This window comes from Clupea harengus, chromosome 4 (assembly GCF_900700415.2).
Source record: "Clupea harengus chromosome 4, Ch_v2.0.2, whole genome shotgun sequence".
NCBI lineage: Eukaryota > Metazoa > Chordata > Actinopteri > Clupeiformes > Clupeidae > Clupea > Clupea harengus.
This window is the reverse complement of record NC_045155.1, coordinates 1,035,087-1,058,568: the sequence shown is the minus strand read 5'-3', so window position 1 is coordinate 1,058,568 and position 23,482 is coordinate 1,035,087. Positions and strand designations below refer to the sequence as shown.

At 45.0% G+C, this 23,482-nt stretch overlaps 1 protein-coding gene and 1 long non-coding RNA gene across 2 annotated transcripts; both read right to left on the bottom strand.

Moving 5' to 3' along the window:
- Positions 1 to 496: 496 nt before the first annotated feature.
- On the bottom strand, positions 497 to 22,664 carry fam120c (family with sequence similarity 120C). Its single transcript, XM_031565644.2, has 16 exons — positions 21,232 to 22,664; positions 20,332 to 20,578; positions 19,761 to 19,843; positions 19,342 to 19,470; positions 18,911 to 19,013; positions 18,345 to 18,418; positions 17,754 to 18,034; positions 17,039 to 17,285; positions 14,927 to 15,098; positions 12,927 to 13,176; positions 11,715 to 11,829; positions 9,588 to 9,797; positions 8,714 to 8,948; positions 7,899 to 8,037; positions 7,645 to 7,711; positions 497 to 6,545 (listed from the first exon to the last, which is right to left on the bottom strand). Exons 1-16 carry the CDS (start codon positions 21,745 to 21,747, stop codon positions 6,225 to 6,227), a joined length of 3,189 nt encoding a protein of 1,062 aa, XP_031421504.1. The 5' UTR covers positions 21,748 to 22,664; the 3' UTR covers positions 497 to 6,224.
- Positions 13,204 to 13,892, bottom strand: LOC116220265. The gene is made up of 3 exons (XR_004163522.2): positions 13,769 to 13,892; positions 13,439 to 13,713; positions 13,204 to 13,383 (listed from the first exon to the last, which is right to left on the bottom strand). It is a non-coding gene; the product is annotated as an uncharacterized LOC116220265 (long non-coding RNA).
- Positions 22,665 to 23,482: the final 818 nt, after the last annotated feature.

Here is a 23,482-nt window from a genome sequence, read left to right as displayed (position 1 = left end):
CAATATGGAAAAAAAAAACAATTCGTTAGTGAATCTGGGGCGACGAAAGCCAACGTAATATTACCACCCAATACTACTCAACCAGAACATCAAGTCAGACGCTGAATCATTACAAGCATCTTTCCAGATGCCACTCTAACGCAGTCTCTCGACTAGTCTTCGCATCTGCTAACGTAAAATCTGTTTCCGCCATCTTCCACCCACCCGCAGATCGTGAATTGTCGCGAGATTAAACAGGGGAGTGCGATTTCTTAAAAGTGACAGTGGAGTACGTTTCTCTTAACTGTATATTACTATACTCAAAAACATAACGATCAGAAATGAATTTGCCGATTGGTAATCATTAGATAAGTGTATATTAAGTGTTAAACAGAAGACATGTTGCTAATATGATACCATTCTCTACAAAAATATGTAACGAAACAATACACTATAACGAGAATACGTTTCCACACGCACACAAACGACTAACTAAGAGTCAAAATGAACACACACATTTTACTAAAAGAATAAAATTTATTTCAGCACTGTAAGTCATTTCCCAACCGTACAAACAAGACCGCCAACTTTGACTCTCTCTTTCTCTTTCCCTCATAACCTACTGGCTTTCCTCCCCATCCACTGTGAAATCAGACCACAACAGCAAGACAAATAATAATAATAAAAAAAAAAAGTTTCTTTCCAAAGCCATCTGGTGCTTTCTTTACACTAAGAATGAGACTTGTTAATATCAATCTGAATCATAACAGCAATAATTATAATGATGACAATGAGATTACTCCTCACTACACAAGCTTGTTGGTAGAGTTTGATACTTACATCAGAACACCAGTTCAGATGAACGAATCAGTCTTCCAAATTACAGACGACTTAATGTGTTGCCTACAAATGGGTCATATGCTAATTTATCCGCCCAAATAATGATGATAATAACAACGACAACAACAAAAATAAACATGGGAGGGGGAGGAGGGTGCTGTGATGAGGCAAAGACCACATGAACATCTGGAAGGTGGGTGGGTGAGTCATTGTACAACACAACACTTCATCTTAGGCTTACAATCTGAAAAGGCAGGTACAGAGCAGAAAGCTGCTCCTGCAGTGTTAGGACCCAGTCAGGATTGGGGGTGGGGGGGGTGTTTAGGGTGAGGCTACACCAAAAACATCTCCAGACACACAACTACAGAAAAGAACGGGCATTGCTCAACTCACTGAGTGTGTATGTGTGTGTGTCTAAGCACAACTTTAGGGCATGTTTTACGGCACTGAATATGTGTGTGTGACATTAATGTAGGTGTGCTTTTAGAGCGGAGGGCATTGTTTGATAAGCAAGTGAGAGGCAAATGTTGGGACTTGTCTGTATCGAGACCTGTGTCCACTCACACAAGTGGATAATGACAAAAAAAATAAAATAAAAACATCTTATTCTTAGCAATGAAATTGGACGATACAAGACTTGGCCACTTCTCACCAAAAAGATGCAAACATCACAAGTTTCCTTCATTCGGTTTCTTGTCATGGACCCATAATGTGTCTTTAACATCTCTATATAAATGTAAATATATGTGTGTATATATATATATTTCGAAATAAAGAAACGTATCTAATTTTGGGCCGACATCAATGGATAAGAAAAGTATGCACTTTGGTTCAGTTGTAGAGAGTCTGCTTTGTGCAAGGGTGCAATGTTCAGCTTGAATATAGTTTTTAGTATATTCAAGGCTGAAAAAAAAAAAAAAGATGTTCGCAAATGGTCTAAAGAAACAAAACAAATGGGAATCTCAATTTAGCCGGGCGATAATTACATCATTGTGGTGAAGTGGTCAGAAACAATACCATACAAAATACAAATAAGGAAAAATTGCAATCATTACAGTTTTGAAAATATCTATCTGCTAAGCGTATCTGGTTACTAACTGTAGGAACAGTAGCAATTTGTAAATAACTTTACAAAATAGTAACAAAAAGCATTTTGCACAACTGAACGAAAAACCAAAAGAGGGATGTTATTTTTGTTCTGCTGAAAATACATTTTTTTTTCCCATGTTCTGGCTACGGTTACATACAGACTGGTTATCAATGTTAATATTACTCTTACTGTTAGTATAGTGGGTTAAGGATATAGTACTGAGTCAAGGAAAGACAGGCCTGGATATACCAATGGAAACAGAGAAAAGATAAGAGTAAATAGATAGACGGCATCACAAGTAGGGTGACGTGGGGTCTGACAGAAAGATAGAACTATCACTATTTCAAACTGGCTTAAGTGACAGACCGTGCTATAGTGGAAGGATGTTGTGTGAGTGAGGACAAGTGGACTCGAGTCGTTCAGGATTACGGCCATGATCCAATCACCAAGCACTGGTGTGCACTGTCCAAATGCTAGGGGTGGTAGTGTGATGTTCGGCTACAAATGCTTATACTCAATAAATCATGGGGTGGTATATGGATATGGGGGTAACTGTTTATGACACATCAAAGCTAGTTAAAATGATTAGAACGCAATAACTAACACCATATTACTATAATTCTACTATTATTATGCCAATTTTTAGCATGTAAATGAAAGCAATTTCTTTTTTTTTCCCATTCAACTCAAGAGTGAGCAGGTTAGAAACAAATTCTTAAATGGGGAGAAAATGTTAGGAAATGAAGAAAAGAAAGAAGTGAAGTTTTGGGAAAGGATAAATTGAAATCCAAAAACATAATAACAATAATCACTAATTAAACATTGAAATAATCAACTAAAACAAAAAATGACAACATTCTGGACAATACACCACCTGTGTAAGTGAATGTGATTTCTTAAAATTATGCTAGCTAGTGTCTCTATGCGCAAAACACCAAATGTGTACATGTCTGTATAGGTGTACGTGTGTCTGTGCTCCCAAACTGAAGGAGCATGTTACATCTTTCTACTTCCAGATTAAATTAGTCAGTATATGTGTCCAATGTTCACCAATAATCACCTGCATTCAGAGAACTCACTGAAAACGCACCATCACCTTTTGTCACAAAATCGAGAGAATAACATGATGAGTGGAACTGAACTGAACTTTGTGTGTGTGCGCACGTGTGTGTGTGTGTGTTTCATTATGTGTGTGTCTGTGTGGTCTCCGCATGTGCTTGAAGAACAATGAAAACATCCATTTGCACACTCAAGCACTGCTGTACACCATTTCACAATGAAATGCAATAAAGATCCTGTCCTAAGATCCAAGTTCATCGCAGTTAGGTTTGTGTGTATACCGTACAACACTAGTCTTAATATACAGTCCATCAAGCTATTGTCTAGGGTTTAGTCTGGCTCCTTTACTACAGACCTGTGACGTTTGTCCAGTACTGTCATATACAAGCTCCTTCTCTAAGAAACATCATAGACTTTTGTACTATTTCTAATCTTTAAATCCTATTATAAAAACCTAGCAATTGCAAACCCTTATTTAAACTCTTGCCTCATCAATTGAATACACTGAAAGGGGCTTTTTAAAGTGTATCAGTGTAGCAACACGTGACATGGGGAAGGGTCACATCCAACGGGGGAGAGAGCATTAACAATATACATCAACACTTAAATATTAAGGGTTTCTGTCACACCTTGCTTTATATAGCTTTTCATATATATTTTTGTGGCACAAGATAGATTATTTAATATTGTAACAAGATAAGGTGCTTGTCAGTGACTTGCCTTTCTGCGAATTTGTTTATTTTATGTTTAATTCACCGGGGGATTATACTACATGCTGCATACTTGATAGATACCTTTCTAAAATCCACTGATATATGTCCGCTTAAAGTGACTTTCCAAATCATAATGTAGGTCTGCTCCTTTTGTTTCTACACTCAACAATAAACAAAAAGAACATCAAAAAATCCATTAAACCAAGGGATGTTAATTAAGTAAAAACGTTTCTTTTCTGCCAAGGAGGGCACATCCCCAAAAAGGACTAAAAGTGTCTAGGGTTTTAATGTTTAGCTTTAGTTTAAGTGCTTTGTTTTCGGACTTGTTTTTGAGCTACAGCGCATGGTCACGAGAGTATGGAGAGGCACAAGCACAGGGGAAGTCGTTTCAACGGCGATGAAAATAAAAATATCACAAACGTCACTTTGAGTACTTTCATCTTAATTTTGTAATATTTTTTTTTTTTTTTTTTCGTTTTGTTTTTTTAAATCAAGCGCTGACTGACGGGCAAAAGAAAGAGAGTCAACGGATTGCAGATGGTGTGTCATTGGCAAAACACAAGTGATTCTCCGGATGGGGCCTCTAAACGGATCAAGAGGGGCACTTTGTATTCCCAACCATTGATAAAAATGACTCCACTACATCATATGAGAGCACTGCCATGCCTCACACACTGGGTGTACATATATATATAAATCTATGTATTCTATACACTTACATAACTACAATGACATCGAATGGATATAATTTTTTTTTTAATTTAAATTTCCGTCTCCACTGTGGTTCTCCTCTAACTCATAGACGCCTCCAAATGTTTGTTTGTTTGTTTGTTTGTTTGTTTGTTGTTTGTTTTGTTGGTTAAGCCAGATCGGAGAATTACACAGGAGGGAGGAGTTGTTGACGGGTTTTAAAACAAAGCTAGGCTTCTTGGCTTACGCTCTGTTCTCACATTCAAATGGGTCAGACTACATGCACACGTCATGCAGACACGACGGAGTGGGTTGGGGGGGCGGAAGGGGATTCGTTTCTGGACAGTCTGACTGTCAAAAAACCTTGAGGGGGGCGGGGGGGGGGGGGGGCCGTCGGCCTGTCAAACGACACTCACTAGCAAATGGCTGGGGGGCTCTTTTAAAGAATTTTAAAGCATCTGTACAGTCCTAATTCACACAATAAATAAATAATAAGTGCCATTATATGTTAACATACAATCATTCAATCTTTTCTTTTGGGGAACAGCAATTTGAAATAATATTGGATTTCGGGGGGCCGGGGGCTTGCATAATTCATATATATATATATATTTTTTGGGGGGTGCCATAAGGTGCTTTCTCTGTTTCTTTTGGATTCTGTTGTTTCTCCATTAAGAGCAGCGCACAGAGTTGGTACCAGCCAAAGTGCTCCAGGGCTGTGGCAGTGCAACGCTAGGCAAAGGGAAGAAGAAAACAACAAAATCAAATCAAATAAAAAACAAAAACAACAACACAGAGAGGAGGATTGTCCCCAGGGCGGCTGCTCAGAGGGGATATAAAAGGACGGGGCTTGTAGTGCTTTTCCCACCCCAAACCCGATCCCTAATCTAGTCTCTCTGTCAAAGATGACCTCCGTGATCAATAGCACATCAGATACCCTACGAACGGGACTGGCCTCTGAGTTGGAATGTACAGCAGCACACACACGAACACACACAGGGTGACGGAGGAATGACACACTATGCTTGACCAACTCAGAGCAGCCAGCAGAGGGTCACTTACACTAGTCCACAGTGCAGGCTGAGACAGAGAGGAGGCGACCAACTGGGAGCGATTCTTGCTCGTGCAGCACAAAAGCGGATATAAATCGATATAAATTGCAAGTCCTGTACCGCTCTAAGCAAGAACGTTTTAACAATGCACTTTAGACTTCACGTGGCAATTTCCTTAGTGGGTGAGTTTTTCTTTTTTTTCTTTTTAGAAAGACACCCACAATTAAAAAAAAAAAAAAAAAACACACACAATGCTTTGGGTAAAAAGGGGGCAACTGTAGCCTTTTCAGGCAACGGTACGCTTGAAACTTGACAGTGACTTGTCTACAATGTTAAGGGAACTTAACAAGCATTACAAAAAAAAGTAATAAATTGCGAGCTGGTCACAATGCGAGCACACTGATGCGGTGGCAGGGGGTGTGGGGTGTGTGTGTGTGTGTGTGTGTGTGTGTGGGGGGGGGGGGGTGTTGCAGAGGACGTCTCCCAAGGCTGTACAATTCAGAGCACAATGCGTGTGAAGGTCTTGTGGGGGGACAGCACTGCTTAGCAAGGAAACCAAATCGCTGGATAAACAGGTGGCAGGTGGCCCACTCCTCGTTCCTTCAAAACCCCAATGTGTGGTGGACTCCAGCGAACGTAGCATCATAAATAAAACCGAAAAAAAAAGGGAAATTAAAAGTGACTACTGCGGCCCCTCGGATTTTAGGATTTTTGCAAGGAAAGGCAGTCTAACACGCATCACTCTCTCCTTGGCTGTCGCTCGCTTTCGTTACGTTATCTTTTCTTTTTTTTTCTTTTTGTTTACTCCTCTTTCTGTAGTGCACCCTCAGACGGGCAGTCGTCAAGGCAACAAGGGGCCTCTACCTCAACCCCATCTCCTGATTGGTTGTTGTCTCTACTGGCTAAGGCACACTGGATTGGCTGGGCCAGAGGTGGCCGGTCCAGGGGCTGGGTTCCAACGGTGGTTCCTGGGGAGCTGCCATTCAGCTGCTGGGGTGCCCCCCCCTCTGCATCGTCCGCAGGTCCGCCGGGGGGCAATAATGGCTCCTCCTCCTTGTCGTCGTCCTCCTCCTCCGTCAGCTTCGGGGGACTACCGGGGGGTGGCGATGATGATGACAGGGTCTGGGAAGACACAACAAATCAGCATTCATGTTACCGGACCAACAGGCACTCATATCACTGCATGATCGATCCAAATCACGATACTATACAAACACAAATAGTCTTTCATCAAGTATGAAATCCCTACGAGTGACCTTTTCCAATTACTGCAATTGTACAAATTCCAGTACTTCCTTTTCCAAATGTTGAGAAACAGAGGGTGATGTGACAACGTGCATCTTTTTTGACCTGCATTGGTGTATAGATGTTGAGTAGAGAGGGTGATTCTTCTATTACTTGCATTGGTGTTTAGATGCTGCCAAGAAGGGATGAGCATGCCATTGTGTACTGTATTTCACTCACTAATTTCACACCCATAACCAGTCCAAAACATACATACATACAAATTTCAATTATGCCTATGTTAACTCATTTTTATTTTATTGTATTATTATAGTTAGTTTCTAATATGTTGGCACTCTGAGATTCTTCTGAATGAAGAGTGCATTACAAATTAAATGAATTATTATTATTATTATTATACAGTCCATTCCAACCTCTTCTGACATGGTTATAAATCAGTGGCCACTTCACATATATATATATACCTTGGTTAAGCACAATTCTTTATGTTCATCCGATTGAAACGGATGGGAAAAACAAGCTATTGTGTGTAGATAACATGGCAAGCGGTCGGGGATGCATGCATGCATACCTGTGTTCTGCTGGTGGGTTTGGTGTGAGTGTGTGTGTGTGTGTGTGTGTGTGTGTGTGTGTGTGTGTGTGTGTGTGTGTGAGAGAGAGTGTGTGTGAGAGAGTGTGTGTGTGTGCGTGGGTGTATGTCATGCATGCATACCTGTGTTCTGCTGGTGGGTTTGGTGTGTGTGTGTGTGTGTGTGTGTGAGTGGGTGTGTGTGTGTGAGTGTGTGTGTGTGTGAGTGTGAGTGAGTGTGTGGGTGTGTGAGTGTGTGTGTGGGTGTGTGAGTGTGTGTCATGCATGCATACCTGTGTTCTGCTGGTGGGTTTGGTGTGAGTGTGAGTGTGAGTGTGAGTGTGGGTGTGTGGGTGTGTGTGGGTGTGAGTGTGTGTGTGTGTGTGTGTGTGTGTGATCCATGCATACCTGTGTTCTGCTGGTGGTGGGTGGCTTCTTCCCCCCCCTTCCTTTTGGCGTGATCTCTTTACCCCTCCTGAATAATGGGACACAAGGACACAAAATAAGGGCAGGGCAGGGCAGGACACCGCAACGACAAGACAATCATTTTCACTTCCAAACGAACTCAATTTGGAGCGAGAAGAAGAAGAAACAAAATACAAATTAGGAACGAGGAATATGTAATGCAAACGCAGACGTTAATCCGTTCAGAGTCAACATACCCTTTTCCTCCTCCTCCAACCGACACCACCTGCATGTTGAACCCCCCTCTTCCACGCACTGGTTTGTTCCCAGCCCACTGACCCACAACCATGCCCGCTATCTCCAACTTGCCCCCCTGGGGGGGTATGGACTGGATACCTATTGGGAACAGACAGAGTGTAGGGCAGCCAGGTTTAGTGTGCTTATGGAGATAATAGAAAAGTGGGAGATAATAGAAATGTGGGTTTTATGGGTGTGAGAGAGAGAGAGAGAGAGCGAGAGAGAAAGAAAGAGAGAGAGAGAGAGAGAGAGAGAGAGAGAGAGAGAGAGAGTCAGAAAGAGAGAGAGAGAGAGAGAGAGAGAGAGAGAGAGAGAGAGAGAGAGAGAGAGAGGGTGGGGGTAGGTGTAGGTAACAACTAGCTCACCAGCTACCAGATCACCTGTCTATAAATTATGGAACAGGAGTTGCTGAAAGACTTCCTGTTCTCTTGCTATTGGATACAAACGACGTGGCTTTCAAATCATTGTAAAAAAAGAAAAATGACTTGGCAAACATCTTATCAGGTAGGGAAGGATGTCGACATATTCAGTGGCTGTCACAGACATATATAGTTTTAGCTAGTTTTAGCTAAAGTGTAAAATTTGTATACATTGTAAGTCGCACATATGTAAGTCGCTTTGGATAAAAGCGTCTGCTAAATGACTAAATGTAAATGTAAATGTAGCTGGTAGCCGGTAAATGTAAGCAACGCATTGTTTATTTCCATCAAAGTTGCACAGAGGACCCTTGAGACTTGAGACTGAGAAGATGAAGAGAAGAGAAGAGGTTGCTGACCTGGGAAAGCGCGAGGCCTGTGCTGGTGTGGATGGTGAGGGTGGTGTGGAGGGGGCATGGCACCCAGGGGGCGAGGGGGGTACATGTGGTGGTGCATGGGGTAGAAAGGGGGCACCATGGTGGGGGGCAGGAAGGCGGGAGGGGGCATAGGCGGGGGAGGGGGAGGGGGCCGGGACAGGTTGATGCCCTCCAAGATGGCCTGACGCATCTTCTCCACCCGTGAAACCAACTCCTCCTGCAGAGAGGAAGAGAGAGGCGGGGTGGGGGTGGAGTTGGAGAGAGTGGAACGGAGTGGGGTGGGGTGGGGTGGGGTGGGTGGAGACAGAGAGAGGAAGAGAGAGGCGGGGTGGGGGTGGAGTTGGAGAGAGTGGAACGGAGTGGGGTGGGGTGGGGTGGGGTGGGTGGAGACAGAGAGAGGAAGAGAGAGGCGGGGTGGGGGTGGAGTTAGAGAGAGTGGAGTGGGGTGGGGTGGGGTGGGGTAGGTGGAGACAGAGAAAATGGAGAAAACATTGCGTTTGAGAAGAGAGTAAGTAACCAAAGAGTGCATCCACCTGTTGTTAACTTAAAAACTTCCATACGAGTAGAATCACAGACACAAAAAGGGTTTGTCAATAATTAACTAATTTGCTCTTGGCGCTGGTAGTCACAAACTCTTCCAGCTGAGACTCAGAACTACACAGTCACTACTGATCATGTCAGACAGCAGAGTTGCAATCAAAGTAAGTAACAAAAAAACATGATCATTCTACAGGCACAGTAACAGAAGGAAACTGTGGGGGCTTTGTGCTGTTATACACGCCTAGACAAGCATCTCAACACCTCCCACTGTTGGGAGTACGCCCTGACCTCCTCTCCCGTGTGGTGATGCACCTACCTGACCCTCGCACATGTCCAGCAGGGCGGCTCTGTCCCGCGTGGCGCGCGCTAGTTTGCTCTGGAACAGCTTCCCGTCGAAGAAGCCCCAGGGGCAGCAGTGCTCCCATGGCAACGGCTGCCCGCACACGTCGTTGACGAACAGGGCCGTGTCCACGCCACTCATGAACAGCGAGGCCAGCTGCACTCCGCGGTTGTCCACCTTCTCCACCTGAGACACACAAACACACACAGATGGAATCAGCACAGGACCGAAGGACAATACGTGAGTACAGAGAAATCCACGTTAAAACGTCTGCATCACTGCCATTCTGGCGAGCGAAATGAACCGTGAAACTATTTAAGGGCATTCTGCCGTTACAACTGCGAGAGTTGATTTATGATTAACGGAATAAACGTGAAACTATTTAAGGGCATTCTGCCGTTACAACTGCGAGAGTTGAGGTATGATTAACGGAATGAACCGTGGAACTCTTTAAGGGCATTCTGCTTTTACAACAGCGAGAGTTGAGGTATGATTAACGGAATGAACCGTGGAACTCTTTAAGGGCATTCTGCTTTTACAACAGCGAGAGTTGAGGTTTGAATAGCAGGCAATTCCTTTTAGTTTCCACCTTCTCTCCCTTGCAGACGACAGACCAAAGGAGGGAGTGGGGGAGTCCAAATCTATAAGTCAGCCATGAGTACAGCTATCAATGGCCTCACTCGCGTAGAAAAATAAATGCCAAGTCATGATTTAGACTTCATTATCCAGAATCAGACTGGACTATTTTCCTTGGTAAAAGATCAAGAACCCCCCCCCCCCCCCCCAAGCACATTGGGAAATCACAACAAAAAACTAGATTCATTCTTCCTGCACCTGACCTTCTACTGTCGTCAGTCTTAGACCCCACCTGTATGAAGAGAGTACTGACATTTACAAAAAGGTCACCGTCTGATTTTATGATACCCCTGGGATGCGAACAATTTAATGCCCGACTTGAACTGAGGTGCTGCTATATACATCTGAATCCATAAAGGCCTGTTTCAGACGATTACACAATGTACACAACGTGTCTGTTGTAGGCCAGGCAAATTAACCCATTTTGGAGCCAAAAATAGAATTAATTGTAAAATTATTTTTTTCAGCATAGATCATTTCTATGAGGTGTCCAGAACAACATACTAGAAATGATCTATGCTGAAAAAAATTATTTTACAATTAGTCTGTCGTAAAACGCTATTTTGCCTGGACTATTGGTAAAGTACTGGTTGAATCCAGTTGGGAGAATCTTAGCGCACTCCTAGTAGAGTTGTGTAGTGTGTACAGTATTGGACAATAGTCACAGACAATCTAAAGGACATCTAGCAGATCGTCTTTTCAACTTGTAAACAAAACCAAAGACATCTACAAAAATGTCAACTTTTGCTTTCACGATGGAAAACATCCCTGATCAAGAAAAGGTGTGAAGGTGCGGTACGCTAGCCTGACGATGTCATACTCATAATTTTAGTCAGAATATGAGTCTGATACCGAACCAGGAAAAAAAATGCCTCTTCGCTCAATTGGATATATCTAGAACCAATCAGAGCAACGTAGTATGACCATAATGTAGACCATGGGGCCAGCTGATACATTAAACTTTTACCGGATCCCGTAGGAAGGACGGCAAAAACATCTTTTCGATCGACAAATGCCTTGATCGCGTTTCTCTGTTCCTCTTTCAAAATGAATGTGCTGTCAATGTCTTCTAAAACAGACTCGAATTTCCACATTTCAGCTCTCCAACGGCAGCCATGTTTGTTGAAAACGAATTCACCCCAAAAGCTATTTGGTGACGTGGTTGATTACGTTAGGGTTGATCATCTGTCCATCATCGTATAAAGCCCGCCCTGACAATTTGATTGGTCTATCTATCTCCTCACAGATTTTTGTGAGGAGATAATTTCTCCCCAACGGAGCGACACCAGACCGAACTTCCCGACCAAAAAATGTGTGGGCGTGGCTAAGTTCGTCTGGCATCCAGGCTAGCGGTACGCGGTTCTAATCCAAAACATACTTTTGATCAAATTCAAACGAATTGCTCCTCGTGGACTGTACCTTTAATGGCTAACGACATGAACTACGGAGCTGTGCTGCGGGTCCTACCTTGAGTTCCTGGAGCTGATCTGGTTCGTAAAGCTGGTTGGAGACAGCCTGGGACAGAAAGGCGTCCAGCTCGTGTCTCTGCAGGATCCTTCCCCCTGGCCACTGCATCATGTACCTGCAGCACAGCAAGAACAAAGCCATCAGCACAAAAGGCCAAACATATCAGAATCAGAATCATCTTTATTGGCCAAGTACATTTCCACATACAAGGAATTTTTTCTGGGTTTAATTGCTCTCAATGTACTTAAACTGAAAAATATGCATGCAACAGTTTAGGATAAAATAAATAAATATAATATATAATAATAAAATATAATCATTTGTCAACTGTTCATAAGAGTGACAGCAAGGGGGAAAAAACTGTTCCTGTGTATATCAGTGCCCTTAATCAGACTCTATAGAATCAAAAGGGTATCTGAACGCACCCAAAATATAACACAGAAACCTGGACCTGGACAAATAGACACAACCTGATGTACAACCTTTGCTGTGATTGGTTGGCCCCTGGTCCTACGTTTGCATAGCAAGCTAGGTACAGCCAAGGTTGTTGAACACTTGCTCTGGCAGTTCTTTTATTTTATTGCTAGGGCTGAACGATTTCTGTGGCTACCATTGTGAAATCAGAGTCTCCGCAGGACTTGATGTTTGATGTTTAATCTCTTTTCGCAATGCGATTCTATATTATTGTAGGCTATATTCTCCTTACCTAGAGGATTAACGTGAATTATGTGTTGGAAGAAATAAGTAGCCTAGGTGACTAGTAGCCTAGGTTCTTTTTGAATCTTGCCTTGTGCACAGTCCCACACTGCACTCAAACCTGCAGCGTTGGGTTTCACCACCTGTTGCTAGAGTGTCTTATAGTGTCAGAGAATGAGGTTTTATAACTCCAGAGTTCTAGTGTCTTATAGTGTCAGGGAATGAATAATAATAATAATAATTTATTTTATTTGTAATGCACCCTTCATTCAAAAGAATCTCAGAATGAGGTTTTATAACCCCAGAGTTCTGCATCTGTGGACCATCTGTGGTTTAAACATTTTTTGTCTAAAAGCCCTAGAAAAATTCCAGCAACCTATGAAATTTGGGGCCTGTGTATTCTGACCAGGGTCATCCTCACAGCAGGGGTAGACAACGCAATACGTCTGTGAAACAAGCATCAGACTCTGTGTTTGACAAGAGCGAGAACGAGAGCGGGTGGTGGTGGGGGGTCACCTGAGCACGCAGCACATGAGCAGCAGGTGAGAGGGCACGAGGGCGGGGCTGAGCAGGGCGGGGCAGTCGGAGCGCATGCAGGCCAGGAAGGCACGCGTGCGGCGGCTCCGGTCCTCCGAGGCCCGGCCCAGCCACAGGCGCCGCAGGTTGGGGCAGGTCCACTCGCGGAAGCACAGCGCCGGGACCAGCTCCGGGGTCAAGGCTGACTTGGCTTTGCTGGCGCACCACTCCTTCACGATCACCGGGGGCACTGTGGAGCCGAGGAGGAGAAGGGAGAGAAGCACGGAACTTTAAAAAGAAACTTTCAACATTCAACCTCTTGGCCCCAAATCTTTACTGCAAGATAATAAAGATAAATCAATCAATAAATAAATAAATAACTTGACCGATGTCACTATTACCTCTATTCTACTGTCCTCCACCTGTTCTCACCTGCGATAAGTCACATTTCTATAACCTCCCTTACACACCCCAGTGTTGAGATCTAGTGTCCGATGTCACATTTCTATAACCTCCCCTACACACCCCAGTGTTGAGATCTAGTGTCCGATGTCACATTTCTATAACCTCCCCTACACACCCCAGTGTTGAGATCTAGTGTCCGATGTCACATTTCTGTGACCTCCCCTACACACCCCAGTGTTGAGATCTAGTGTCCGATGTCACATTTCTGTAACCTCCCCTACACACCCCAGTGTTGAGATCTAGTGTCCGATGTCACATTTCTATAACCTCCCCTACACACCCCAGTGTTGAGATCTAGTGTCCGATGTCACATTTCTGTGACCTCCCCTACACACCCCAGTGTTGAGATCTAGTGTCCGATGTCACATTTCTATAACCTCCCCTACACACCCCAGTGTTGAGATCTAGTGTCCTTCAAGTTCCAGTGTTTTGTTGTCAGATGCACAGAACAACAACAGAGTCAGACTGGGCACTGAAATGCTTGTGCCAAGACGCCGCACAACAACCTAACATAACAGAATCATAACATAACATAACATAACATATGACCTCCAGCTGACCCATAACATAACATATGACCTCCAGCTGACCCATAACATAACATAACATATGACCTCCACCTGACCCATAACATAACATATGACCTCCACCTGACCCATAACATAACATATGACCTCCACCTGACCCATAACATAACATAACATAACATATGACCTCCACCTGACCCATAACATATGACCTCCATATGACCTCCACCTGACCCCACACTCCACTGGGGCACGTTGGCTCATGGAGGCCTTTCTACCATCTCCTGCTCAGCCACAAACACACACACACACACACACACACACACACACACACACACACACTATTACTGCCTAAAGTTCAGTTCACCTCTACTCTCATCTATTATCAAACACTATTACTGCCTAAAGTTCAGTTCACCTCTACTCTCATCTATTATCAACAACTGAATCAATAATGAATACAGAAATCAATCAACTATCAATCAATCAATCAATCAATCAATCAATCAATCAGTTGATCATTCATCTATCACACCACATTCTCTTGAAGGGACCGACATTTTGAATAATCAAGTTTAATAGATGATGATCCCATAGGCAAATAATTCAATATAATCTGACCCTACTGGTCATTTTAGTATTTATTATTCTAAAGTTTCTCATGTGTATTCTGTTCCCGGCCTAACATGAGGTGTGAGAAAGCCTTCACAGCTTCCCCCGCCCCCCTGACTTAGAAAACAGATACTAATTAGCATTTAGGTATCCACCCATCCTTTGCTTTCCCAGAGTTTAAAAGACTGTGATTTGCAAGAGACAGTCAGTGAAGGAGATTTAGGTGAACACACTCAGTGAAATCTGGTTCTCTCTTCCTCCTCTGGTGCGCACCATTGAAAGAATAAACCTGGACTTGGTTTTTCATCACAATCTGACTGAGTCTCCGATACATTTGGGATATAGAAATAATTCCTTTCACTCTCCCCTGGCACTGTGCGCCCCTCCCCCCCTCACCTTCCACTGGGGCGCGTTTGCGCATGGCCAGCCTCTCGGCCCGCCGCTGGGTCTCGGCCAGGCTGAAGAGCACACCGTAGGCATACTGCCGGGCCGAGCGGAACAGCAGCGAGGCAGGAGGCAGGTCGGGGTTGCACTCGTCCTCGATACACACCGGCATCTTCATCTCCCCCTGAGAGGGATAGAGAGAGGAAGGGAGAGGGAGAGAGGGAGAGAGAGAGAGAGAGGGAGAGAGAGAGAGAGGGAGGAACAGGAGGAGACACAGACCAAAGCAGATTGAAAAGGGTTGAGATGGCAAATGTAATGAAGAAATGAAATAAGAAACAAATGCATCAAGCAATAAAAAAAAAAAGAGAACGGAGAGAGAAAAAAAAGGTAAGATGGAGAACAGTTCTACTCATTTTCACTGTATATTCAAGGCCAGGGTTACAGTACAGACTCTGACTGTTGGTCAAAATGCTTTATCAATAAAATGATCAATACAATTCTGCATATTGCGGGGACATGAAAGGCTGAAGTAAGCCATTGGAATGCTCTACAATGCCAAGGTTTGAAGAGCCACTGCCAAACTGCTTAATAAAGGCTAAGAATTTCCCAGCGCTAGCCAACAAGTAGGCCTTCAAATGTCTTGCTGTGACCCTGGGTCACATCCCCATGCAGCAGACACTCCCAGCCTCCAGCACTCTGTATGTGCACAGGGGAGATATTAAATCACCGTCTGACGGTCTATAGTAGGCGTCTCTGGCTGGAGTTTGTGCTGGTTTCCCTGGTAACGCTATAAATCAAAGTAGGCAGGCAGGACTCCTGGGGTACAACACGTCCTCCCTCACCATCCTCGCTCCCATTGGTAACTGCTGCCGCCTTGTGTTCTTTACCAACCACGTCAAGCACAACTCTTTCTTTCGTTACATTTACATTTAGTCATTTAGCAGACGCTTTTATCCACAGCGACTTACACATGTGCGACTTACAAGGATGTATACACATTTTACATTTACACTGATGGCACACTGCACATCAGGAGCAATTAGGGGTTCAGTGTCTTGCTCAAGGACGCTTCGACAGGGAATCGAACTAGCAACCTTCTGATTACTAAACGACTTCTCTACCACTGTCGTGCCCAACTCCACCCACTTAACAAGTGTCATTGGCAGCCACACACAGTCTCCCTCCACCTAACAACTGTCACTGGCAGCCACACACAGTCTCCCTCCACCTAACACTGTCCGTGGCAACCACACACAGTATCCCTCCACCTAACACTGTCCGTGGCAACCACACACAGTATCCCTCCACCTAACACTGTCACTGGCAGCCACACACAGTATCCCTCCACCTAACACTGTCACTGGCAGCCACACACAGTATCCCTCCACCTAACACTGTCAATGGGCGAAGGGCTCACCAACCTTCATCATCATAAATAAATGGCATGTGGTGGTGGTGGTGGTGTGGTGGTGGTGTGGTGTGGTGGTGGTGGTGGTGGTGTGGTGGTGGTGGTGTGGTGGTGTGGTGTGGTGTGGTGTGGTGGTGTGGTGTGGTGGTGGTGTGGTGGTGTGGTGTGGTGTGGTGTGGTGTGGTGGTGAGGTGGTGTGGTGTGTGGTGGTGTGGTGGTGAGGTGGTGTGGTGTGGTGGTGTGGTGTGGTGGTGTGGTGGTGGTGTGGTGGTGTGGTGGTGGTGGTGTGGTGGTGTGTGTGGTGGTGTGGTGTGGTGGTGTGGTGGTGGTGTGGTGGTGTGGTGTGGTGGTGGTGGTGTGGTGGTGGTGTGGTGTGGTGGTGTGGTGGTGTGGTGGTGGTGTGGGGTGGTGGTGGTGGTGTGGTGTGGTGGTGGTGGTGTGGTGTGGTGGTGGTGGTGGTGTGGTGGTGGTGTGGTGTGGTGGTGTGGTGGTGTGGCGGTGGTGTAGTGTGGTGTGGTGTGGTGTGGTGGTGTGGTGGTGGTGGTGGCGGTGTGGTGTGGTGGTGTGGTGGTGGTGTGGTGTGGTGGTGGTGTGGTGGTGTGGTGTGGTGGTGGTGTGGTGGTGAGGCGGTGTGGCGGTGGTGTGGTGTGGTGGTGAGGTGTGGTGGTGGTGTGGTGGTGGTGTGGTGGTGGTGGTGGTGTGGCGGTGGTGGTTACCTTGGTGAGGATGTGGTAGATCTGGGGGTACATGAGTCCCCTCCGGTGCCTGTGTTCCGCCACCCTCAGCACCTCCGCACTGACCTGCGGCAGGGGGGGCGTGGTGATGTCCATGTGACTGCGTGTCGCCATGGAGAGCAGCGAGGGAATAGAAGGCCCGCTCCCGTTGCCGTGGGGACCGTCACCTGAAGCCCCGCCCCCACGTCCAGAGGATTCCTCCCACCTGGAGCCTTTGTCCGCTAAATGACTGGTGGGGGGGGGGGGGGGGCGGGACAAGAGAGACTCGCTTGTAAATACAGGTTAAGGAAGTGACCAGCCTAGCTGCAATGTAAAACATTACATTATTACATTATTACATTATTACATTAATGTCCTGTCCAAAGAACAGCTACTGTTGCTTCGTCAAGTTCTACATCATCCCTCATCCCTCACCCTCTAAGGGTCATGTCTTACATTCACCCCTGCTGCAAGCACACCTGTTTAAGAGGTTTAAGGTTTGGAGTGTTTTCCTGCCTGTTTTGTCATGCCTTTATATAGAGAGGACAGTGGAGACGACACAGAAAACAAGTGAGAGAGAGAAACGGTTGGTAGGAATTCAGAAATGAACCTGGTCAAAGATTGGATTGGCTAGGATTGAGAACCACTGTAGTGATAGATCATCCATCACCGCAGTGTCAAACTCTCAAGGTGCTGCTGACAGTCCTGGCAAACTCACTTTGTGCTGGTGTCGTTTGGCTCCTCCCCGTCCGAGGAGGACGACGGAGAGGGGGAGGTGCCCGAGGGAGCAGCTGTGTGGTGATTCGGCAGTCTGCTGCCACCTTGAGTGGAATCATAAGGAGCTGACCAATCAGAAAAGCCCATTTTCCCAACTAGCGAATCGTTACAGTCTTGTAGAGGGGGAGGCGGGTTCTGGAATAGCAGGGCGGGTCCAGAACCAGGTCCGTAGGGCGCCCCGGGATAAGGCATCTTGACACCCGGCATCGGAGGCGGGCCAAACTAGGACAGCCGATAAACCAGTTCAGAACATATACAGTTATTACATTACGTAAGAGTATTGAATACAGACTAGGTAAATGTATTCAACATATAGTAACAGGAATGACTAAAAACAAACTTCTAAATTTAGCTCAAACACAGAAATACATCAGGTAAAAAAACAAGTTACATCCATTCATTTAAATAAGACAATGACCCAACCAATCAGGGTGACACGTAAAAATAAAAATAAATAAAAATACCAAGAACAACCCCTATAATGTAATGAGGCTGTGTAAGGAGCGGAGAGGCGAGGAGAGGCGAGACTCACCGGGGGTTTTCCAGGCGGCATGCCCCCCATGTGGCCAGGAGGCCCACCAAACTGACCAGGTCCGAAGCCTGGGACTGAACCCGTCACACGGAGAGCGAGGATGAGCAGTCAGCCGGGGACAGGTGGGTTAGGGAGAGAGAGAGAGAGAGAGAGAGAGGGAGGGGGAGAGAGAGAGAGAGAGAGAGAGAGAGAGGGGGAGGGGGAGAGAGAGAGAGAGAGAGAGAAGAGAGAGAGGGAGAGGGAGAGGGAGAGGGAGAGGGAGAGAGAACCGAGGCCCTGACCATCAGTAAGAGAACATGCAAACTCCTCTACAAAGGTTTCATAATCAAGAACCAATCACATCATTCCTGGACAGAAGCAGCACCAATGACAGATAAGAAAGGGAGTCACATGACCTAAGGGCAATGCGGTGCGCAGGCTAGAGAGGTACATGCCTTTACTCTGAGGGCAAATACAGTCAACGAGTAGAAACTAACTGAAATGATTAAAAATAATATATATATATATCTCTCCTCATCAATCAATCAATCAATCCTCTTTCAGACACTACAGTACAAAATACTCACAGGGGTAAGGACATGGTCCCATTGAAGGAGGTCTGGGTTTACTGGCCATTGAGAAGTACTCCACTGCCTTCTTAAAGCGCTCGATCTTATCCTCAGTTCGGGACTAGAGAGAAAGAAAGAAAGGGGAATACTGCCGTCAGTGACTGCCCGCATTTTTATGTATTCTGTGTAAATTTGTGTTCCGATTTTCAAAGTGTATATTTATATGCCTCTTATGTGGTAAACTGTCTTCGTATGGTCCCCAGTTGTGCATCCACATGGGGGCACAGACTTAGCAATAAACCTGATTCTGATTCTGATTCAGCAGTGTGATTATTGTTGGACTGTCAATTATGTGTGTCGTTTTCTGCGAGTCATAATTTGTCATTATAGTGTAATGAGAACTGAGTGTTTGGGAGGCTTGGTGGAGAGGCGAGGGGGGGGGGGTGTACCTGGGACTGCTTGAACACATCCCTAGCCACAGCATCCAGATTCCCTAGGTCTTTGATGGAAGCTACATACTCTGACACAGCCTTGATCACAACTTCACAAGGCGGGAGAACCAACTGGTGAGCCCTCACCTGAGGAAGTACGGAGAGGGAGAGAGAGAGACACTCAAGGTTAAAGTGAGCCTGAGAATACAACAAAGACAGGCAAAGAAATAAATACAAAATCATGCACTGTTTTTTGCCCTATAACCCCCTAAACATGGCATTAGAGGGAGTTCAAAAGCATGAGAAAGTCAACAAGATTAATAAAAACACCAATCGGCATCTGGACCAACAATATGTAGGATGCCTAGCAAAAAAAATGGCCTCCCCAAATGTGAGCTTGACAGAATAACTGCCTGTGAGGGTGTACAGAATCGCACCTTGAGAGAGGCAAGAGGGTGTTCTGGGCCCAGCAGACTCCAATGAAAGGCAGCTAAGTCCTCATCTGGCAAAATGTGGTTACCTGAAACAAAACAAAACAAAACAACATTAACTGAAGCAATCAGCAACCTGCAAAACTAACAACAACCAATCAAATACACCGTTGCATTAAACCTATGCCTTTCTCATGGCAATCTGCTTTACATGCATTGTATTTCACTTGTGAGTGTCTTTACATTTAGTCATTTAGCAGACGCTTTTGTCCAAAGCGACGTACAATGGAGAGAACAATCAAGCTAAAAGCAATAAAGAACATGGTGTAACAATAAATACTACTTTACATAAGAATTAGAAAAACGACCTAGAAAGGAAAAAGAAGTGCAGGAATGTAACTGCTGAAGTGCAAGTTAAGCGCTAGTCAGCTAGTTTGGGCCAAATGACTAACTGCACATAACAATCCTATCTTGCTCAAGGGAATCGAACTAGCAACCTTCTGATTACTAAACGACTTATCTACCTCCTGTACCACTGTCGCCCCTGATGTGACTAACTGCACATAACAATGCCTACCGAGCAAAGCAGCAAACATTGGCAGATGCTGGGTCTTGAGGCCGAGCTGCCTGGCAGCCTCTGACAGCAGGTACTGGTGAGTGGTCAGGTTCTTGCCGTTCCAGGACAGCTTGAGGGCGTGTGAGCTGAAGTAGGCTGGGATGTTGCATAGAGCAAACTCAGAGTCCTGTGCGATCAGGCCGTGGAAACCGTAATCCCTGTACAGAGACAGCACCTCCTGATGGTGGTCCTCCAAAGTCTGAACCACCTGGAGAAGAGAGAGAGAGAGATGAACATGAAGAAAAAAAGATCAGATTAGGTGGGAGTCAGTTACTGAATCAAAACAAATAAACAGACACTAGTTCTACCTTCTGTACCCAAAATGGACAGAACATCTGCAAATGATTGTAATAAAGCAGACCAATTAGTCTACAAATACTTTAATGCATCAGTTTAGATTGCAACATAGGCAAGTGTGATTATTAATGGCCTATGCGGGAGGGCTGGGATTCAAAGAACACAGATTGCAAATAATCCAGCAGCAGCTAAATCTGACGAAAATATTAAACACACATAAACGCACTGCTGCATTTGCTAATTCAGGTGAAAAAAATAACGACCTGAGCAGAGATTATTGATTTAACACTTCTGAAACATCACACCGTCCTAATATACTGAACCATACGGTGAAACGACTAAGTAAATGCACTTTGATTATTTATATTACACATGCAACTGGTTACGGTAAAAATCAGCAATAGAAATACATGCATGTGTTTATGATACAGGCCTCAGTTGCATGGACACAGCCCACACCAAAAATGGGTAAAGTATTCAGCTCATAGGGTATGCACTTGTATTCGTGTTCACACATGAGTCTGGGTAAACTATCGTGAGGCATGATGGCCATATTGGACTTACCCGCACACGGAAGCGGAACATGGCGAGGCGGACACAGTGGCTAAGGCAGGCCGGGGGCAGGAACCAGGCCCGCGGAGGCGGCGTGGCCTTGCTGCCGACGTGGTTGACAATGAGCTGCGCAGTCTGCCGCTGCCCCTGCGACCGCCGCGCCCACTCCGGCCAGCGATCTTTTCCAAGTGTGCCGTTGAAAATCACTACCAGCTCCAGGCCTCCCTGATACAAGCAGGCCTGCGAGAGAGCCGCCAGATAACCGAGCATCGCGTTCCACTCGCCTCCACATACCCAATCTGTCTGATAACCGCCGTACAGACGTTGCAGGCCAGAGTCGGCATCCACCAGAATCCGAGCTGGCGGGGGTGGCGGAGGCAGAGAGCTTGGGTGATGGGGATGGTGGTGGTGATGGTGGTGGTGAGGGGGTTGCCGGGCTGCTGTTCGGGCGAGTTTAAGGAGGTCTACGGGAACAGCAGCGCCTGGGCAACGCTTCTCCAGATACTCCTGGAAACCTTGAATTCCCATTGCAATGTTTACTTAAATTCTGTGCAAGCGATCAAATGTGCGGTCGTGCAAAGTGAAGTGGGAGATGCAGTAACCGACGTAGTAATGCTTGTCTTCTTCAAAGAATACCTTTACGACGATTTGCAAACTATGTCACAAAACTTGACAGCCAGTTACACGTTGACCAGTACCTTGCCAACTACAGCTGAATAACTGTAGCAATTTTTCAAATTTGGTCGTAAGAGTGCAATGGTGTGTCCATTCCTTTCGATATATTTTGGTGGGCTGCCAGAACGACTATAGCACAACTACCAGATTAAACTTGTTCGATCAATTACAGTGTTGCTAGCCGAACAAATACAAACTTGCACAACAGTGTTACAATAACTAGTAACGGCGCGCAAGCTAGCTAGTTTCGACAATGTCTCAAACACCACAAATATAATCCCACTTGCTAGCAAACTGGTCACACATTTGAAAAGCAATTTATACGCATTTGTTCCCAAACATAGCTGAGTCGTTTACAATAGTACGATAATCTTGATATTAAAGAAAACTATTTAACCATTTGTGTATCGACAACGATGATGTTGAAGGCTGACTAGCTAACGTTAGGTAAATGCCTTCAGCTAGTAACAAACTAGCTAGCTAACTTAGCTGGTTAGCTAGCTAAGGTCCCGGCGTGATTGACGCGTCAACTAGCTCGCTAGCAAAGACAAATTGGGGGCAGACGCGATGCGGAATGAGATGGGTGATTAAGAAAAAATAAAGTAAAATAACTAAAATAAAATAAAAATAAAACCCCAACTTTGTCTCCCTCGCTCTCTTTCTCACTCACGACTTCATGTTGAGGAGAGGAACATACTTTCAAGCGACGTCGGCCATCTTGCGACTTCCTCGCGGACTAACTAAAAGTGGGAGGAGGTATCAAGAGGAGGAGAGTGGGAGGGGTGAGGTTCTGGAACTGGGAGTTGTATTTTTTATTTCCCATATTTTTCCTTTAGGAATATATAAGTGGTCTAATGGAAAACTTCAAGTACCAAGATAGTAACCACACTGACAGCTAGGTTGAAACACTTAAATCCAAGGCATTGGCACTGATTTGTGACATCAACATCAAACATTTTTCTTTTCCAATACTAACCAAATAAATAGGCTGTCGGTGCCATATACATAATATTTTAGCTAAAAATAAAGTATTTTCTTCCAGGCTAGCCTAATTATATTAGAGACCTTTACCACAACCTGGCCACAACAGCTGGCAAGCCTCAGTAACGGAGTAAACATTAATTCTACCTTATTTTAAGATGTCAACTGTTTATCAGGATTCATTTGAAATACAAGCTATGACAAGTCATAGGCCCATTACACCATAGCAGTGATGCTTCCTCCCTGGTCCTACGTCACACTCAAAGGTTTCATTCATGCAATATTGTTAAGGGATGCAGACTAGTCTTTTGCATTATAAACCCTACAGTTAACAAGCTCTCCACCACAGCCAGGTAACATCTTTTATTCAAGGCATTGACATTTTAATGCATGATACAAGGTTGAAGAAAAGGGCTTGGAATGGGGTGTGTTATATTCTGCAATCACATACCATTTAGGCTACAGGTGTTTGGATTTGGTTTTCTTTTACAACAGTGAGATGGATAACAAGTCTTGTCAATAATGGTTTTGTAACATTGTAAGAAGCCTGATAACGGCACCTCTTCTGTGGCTCAACAATGCACTATTAGCTCAACAGCTGCTGGAC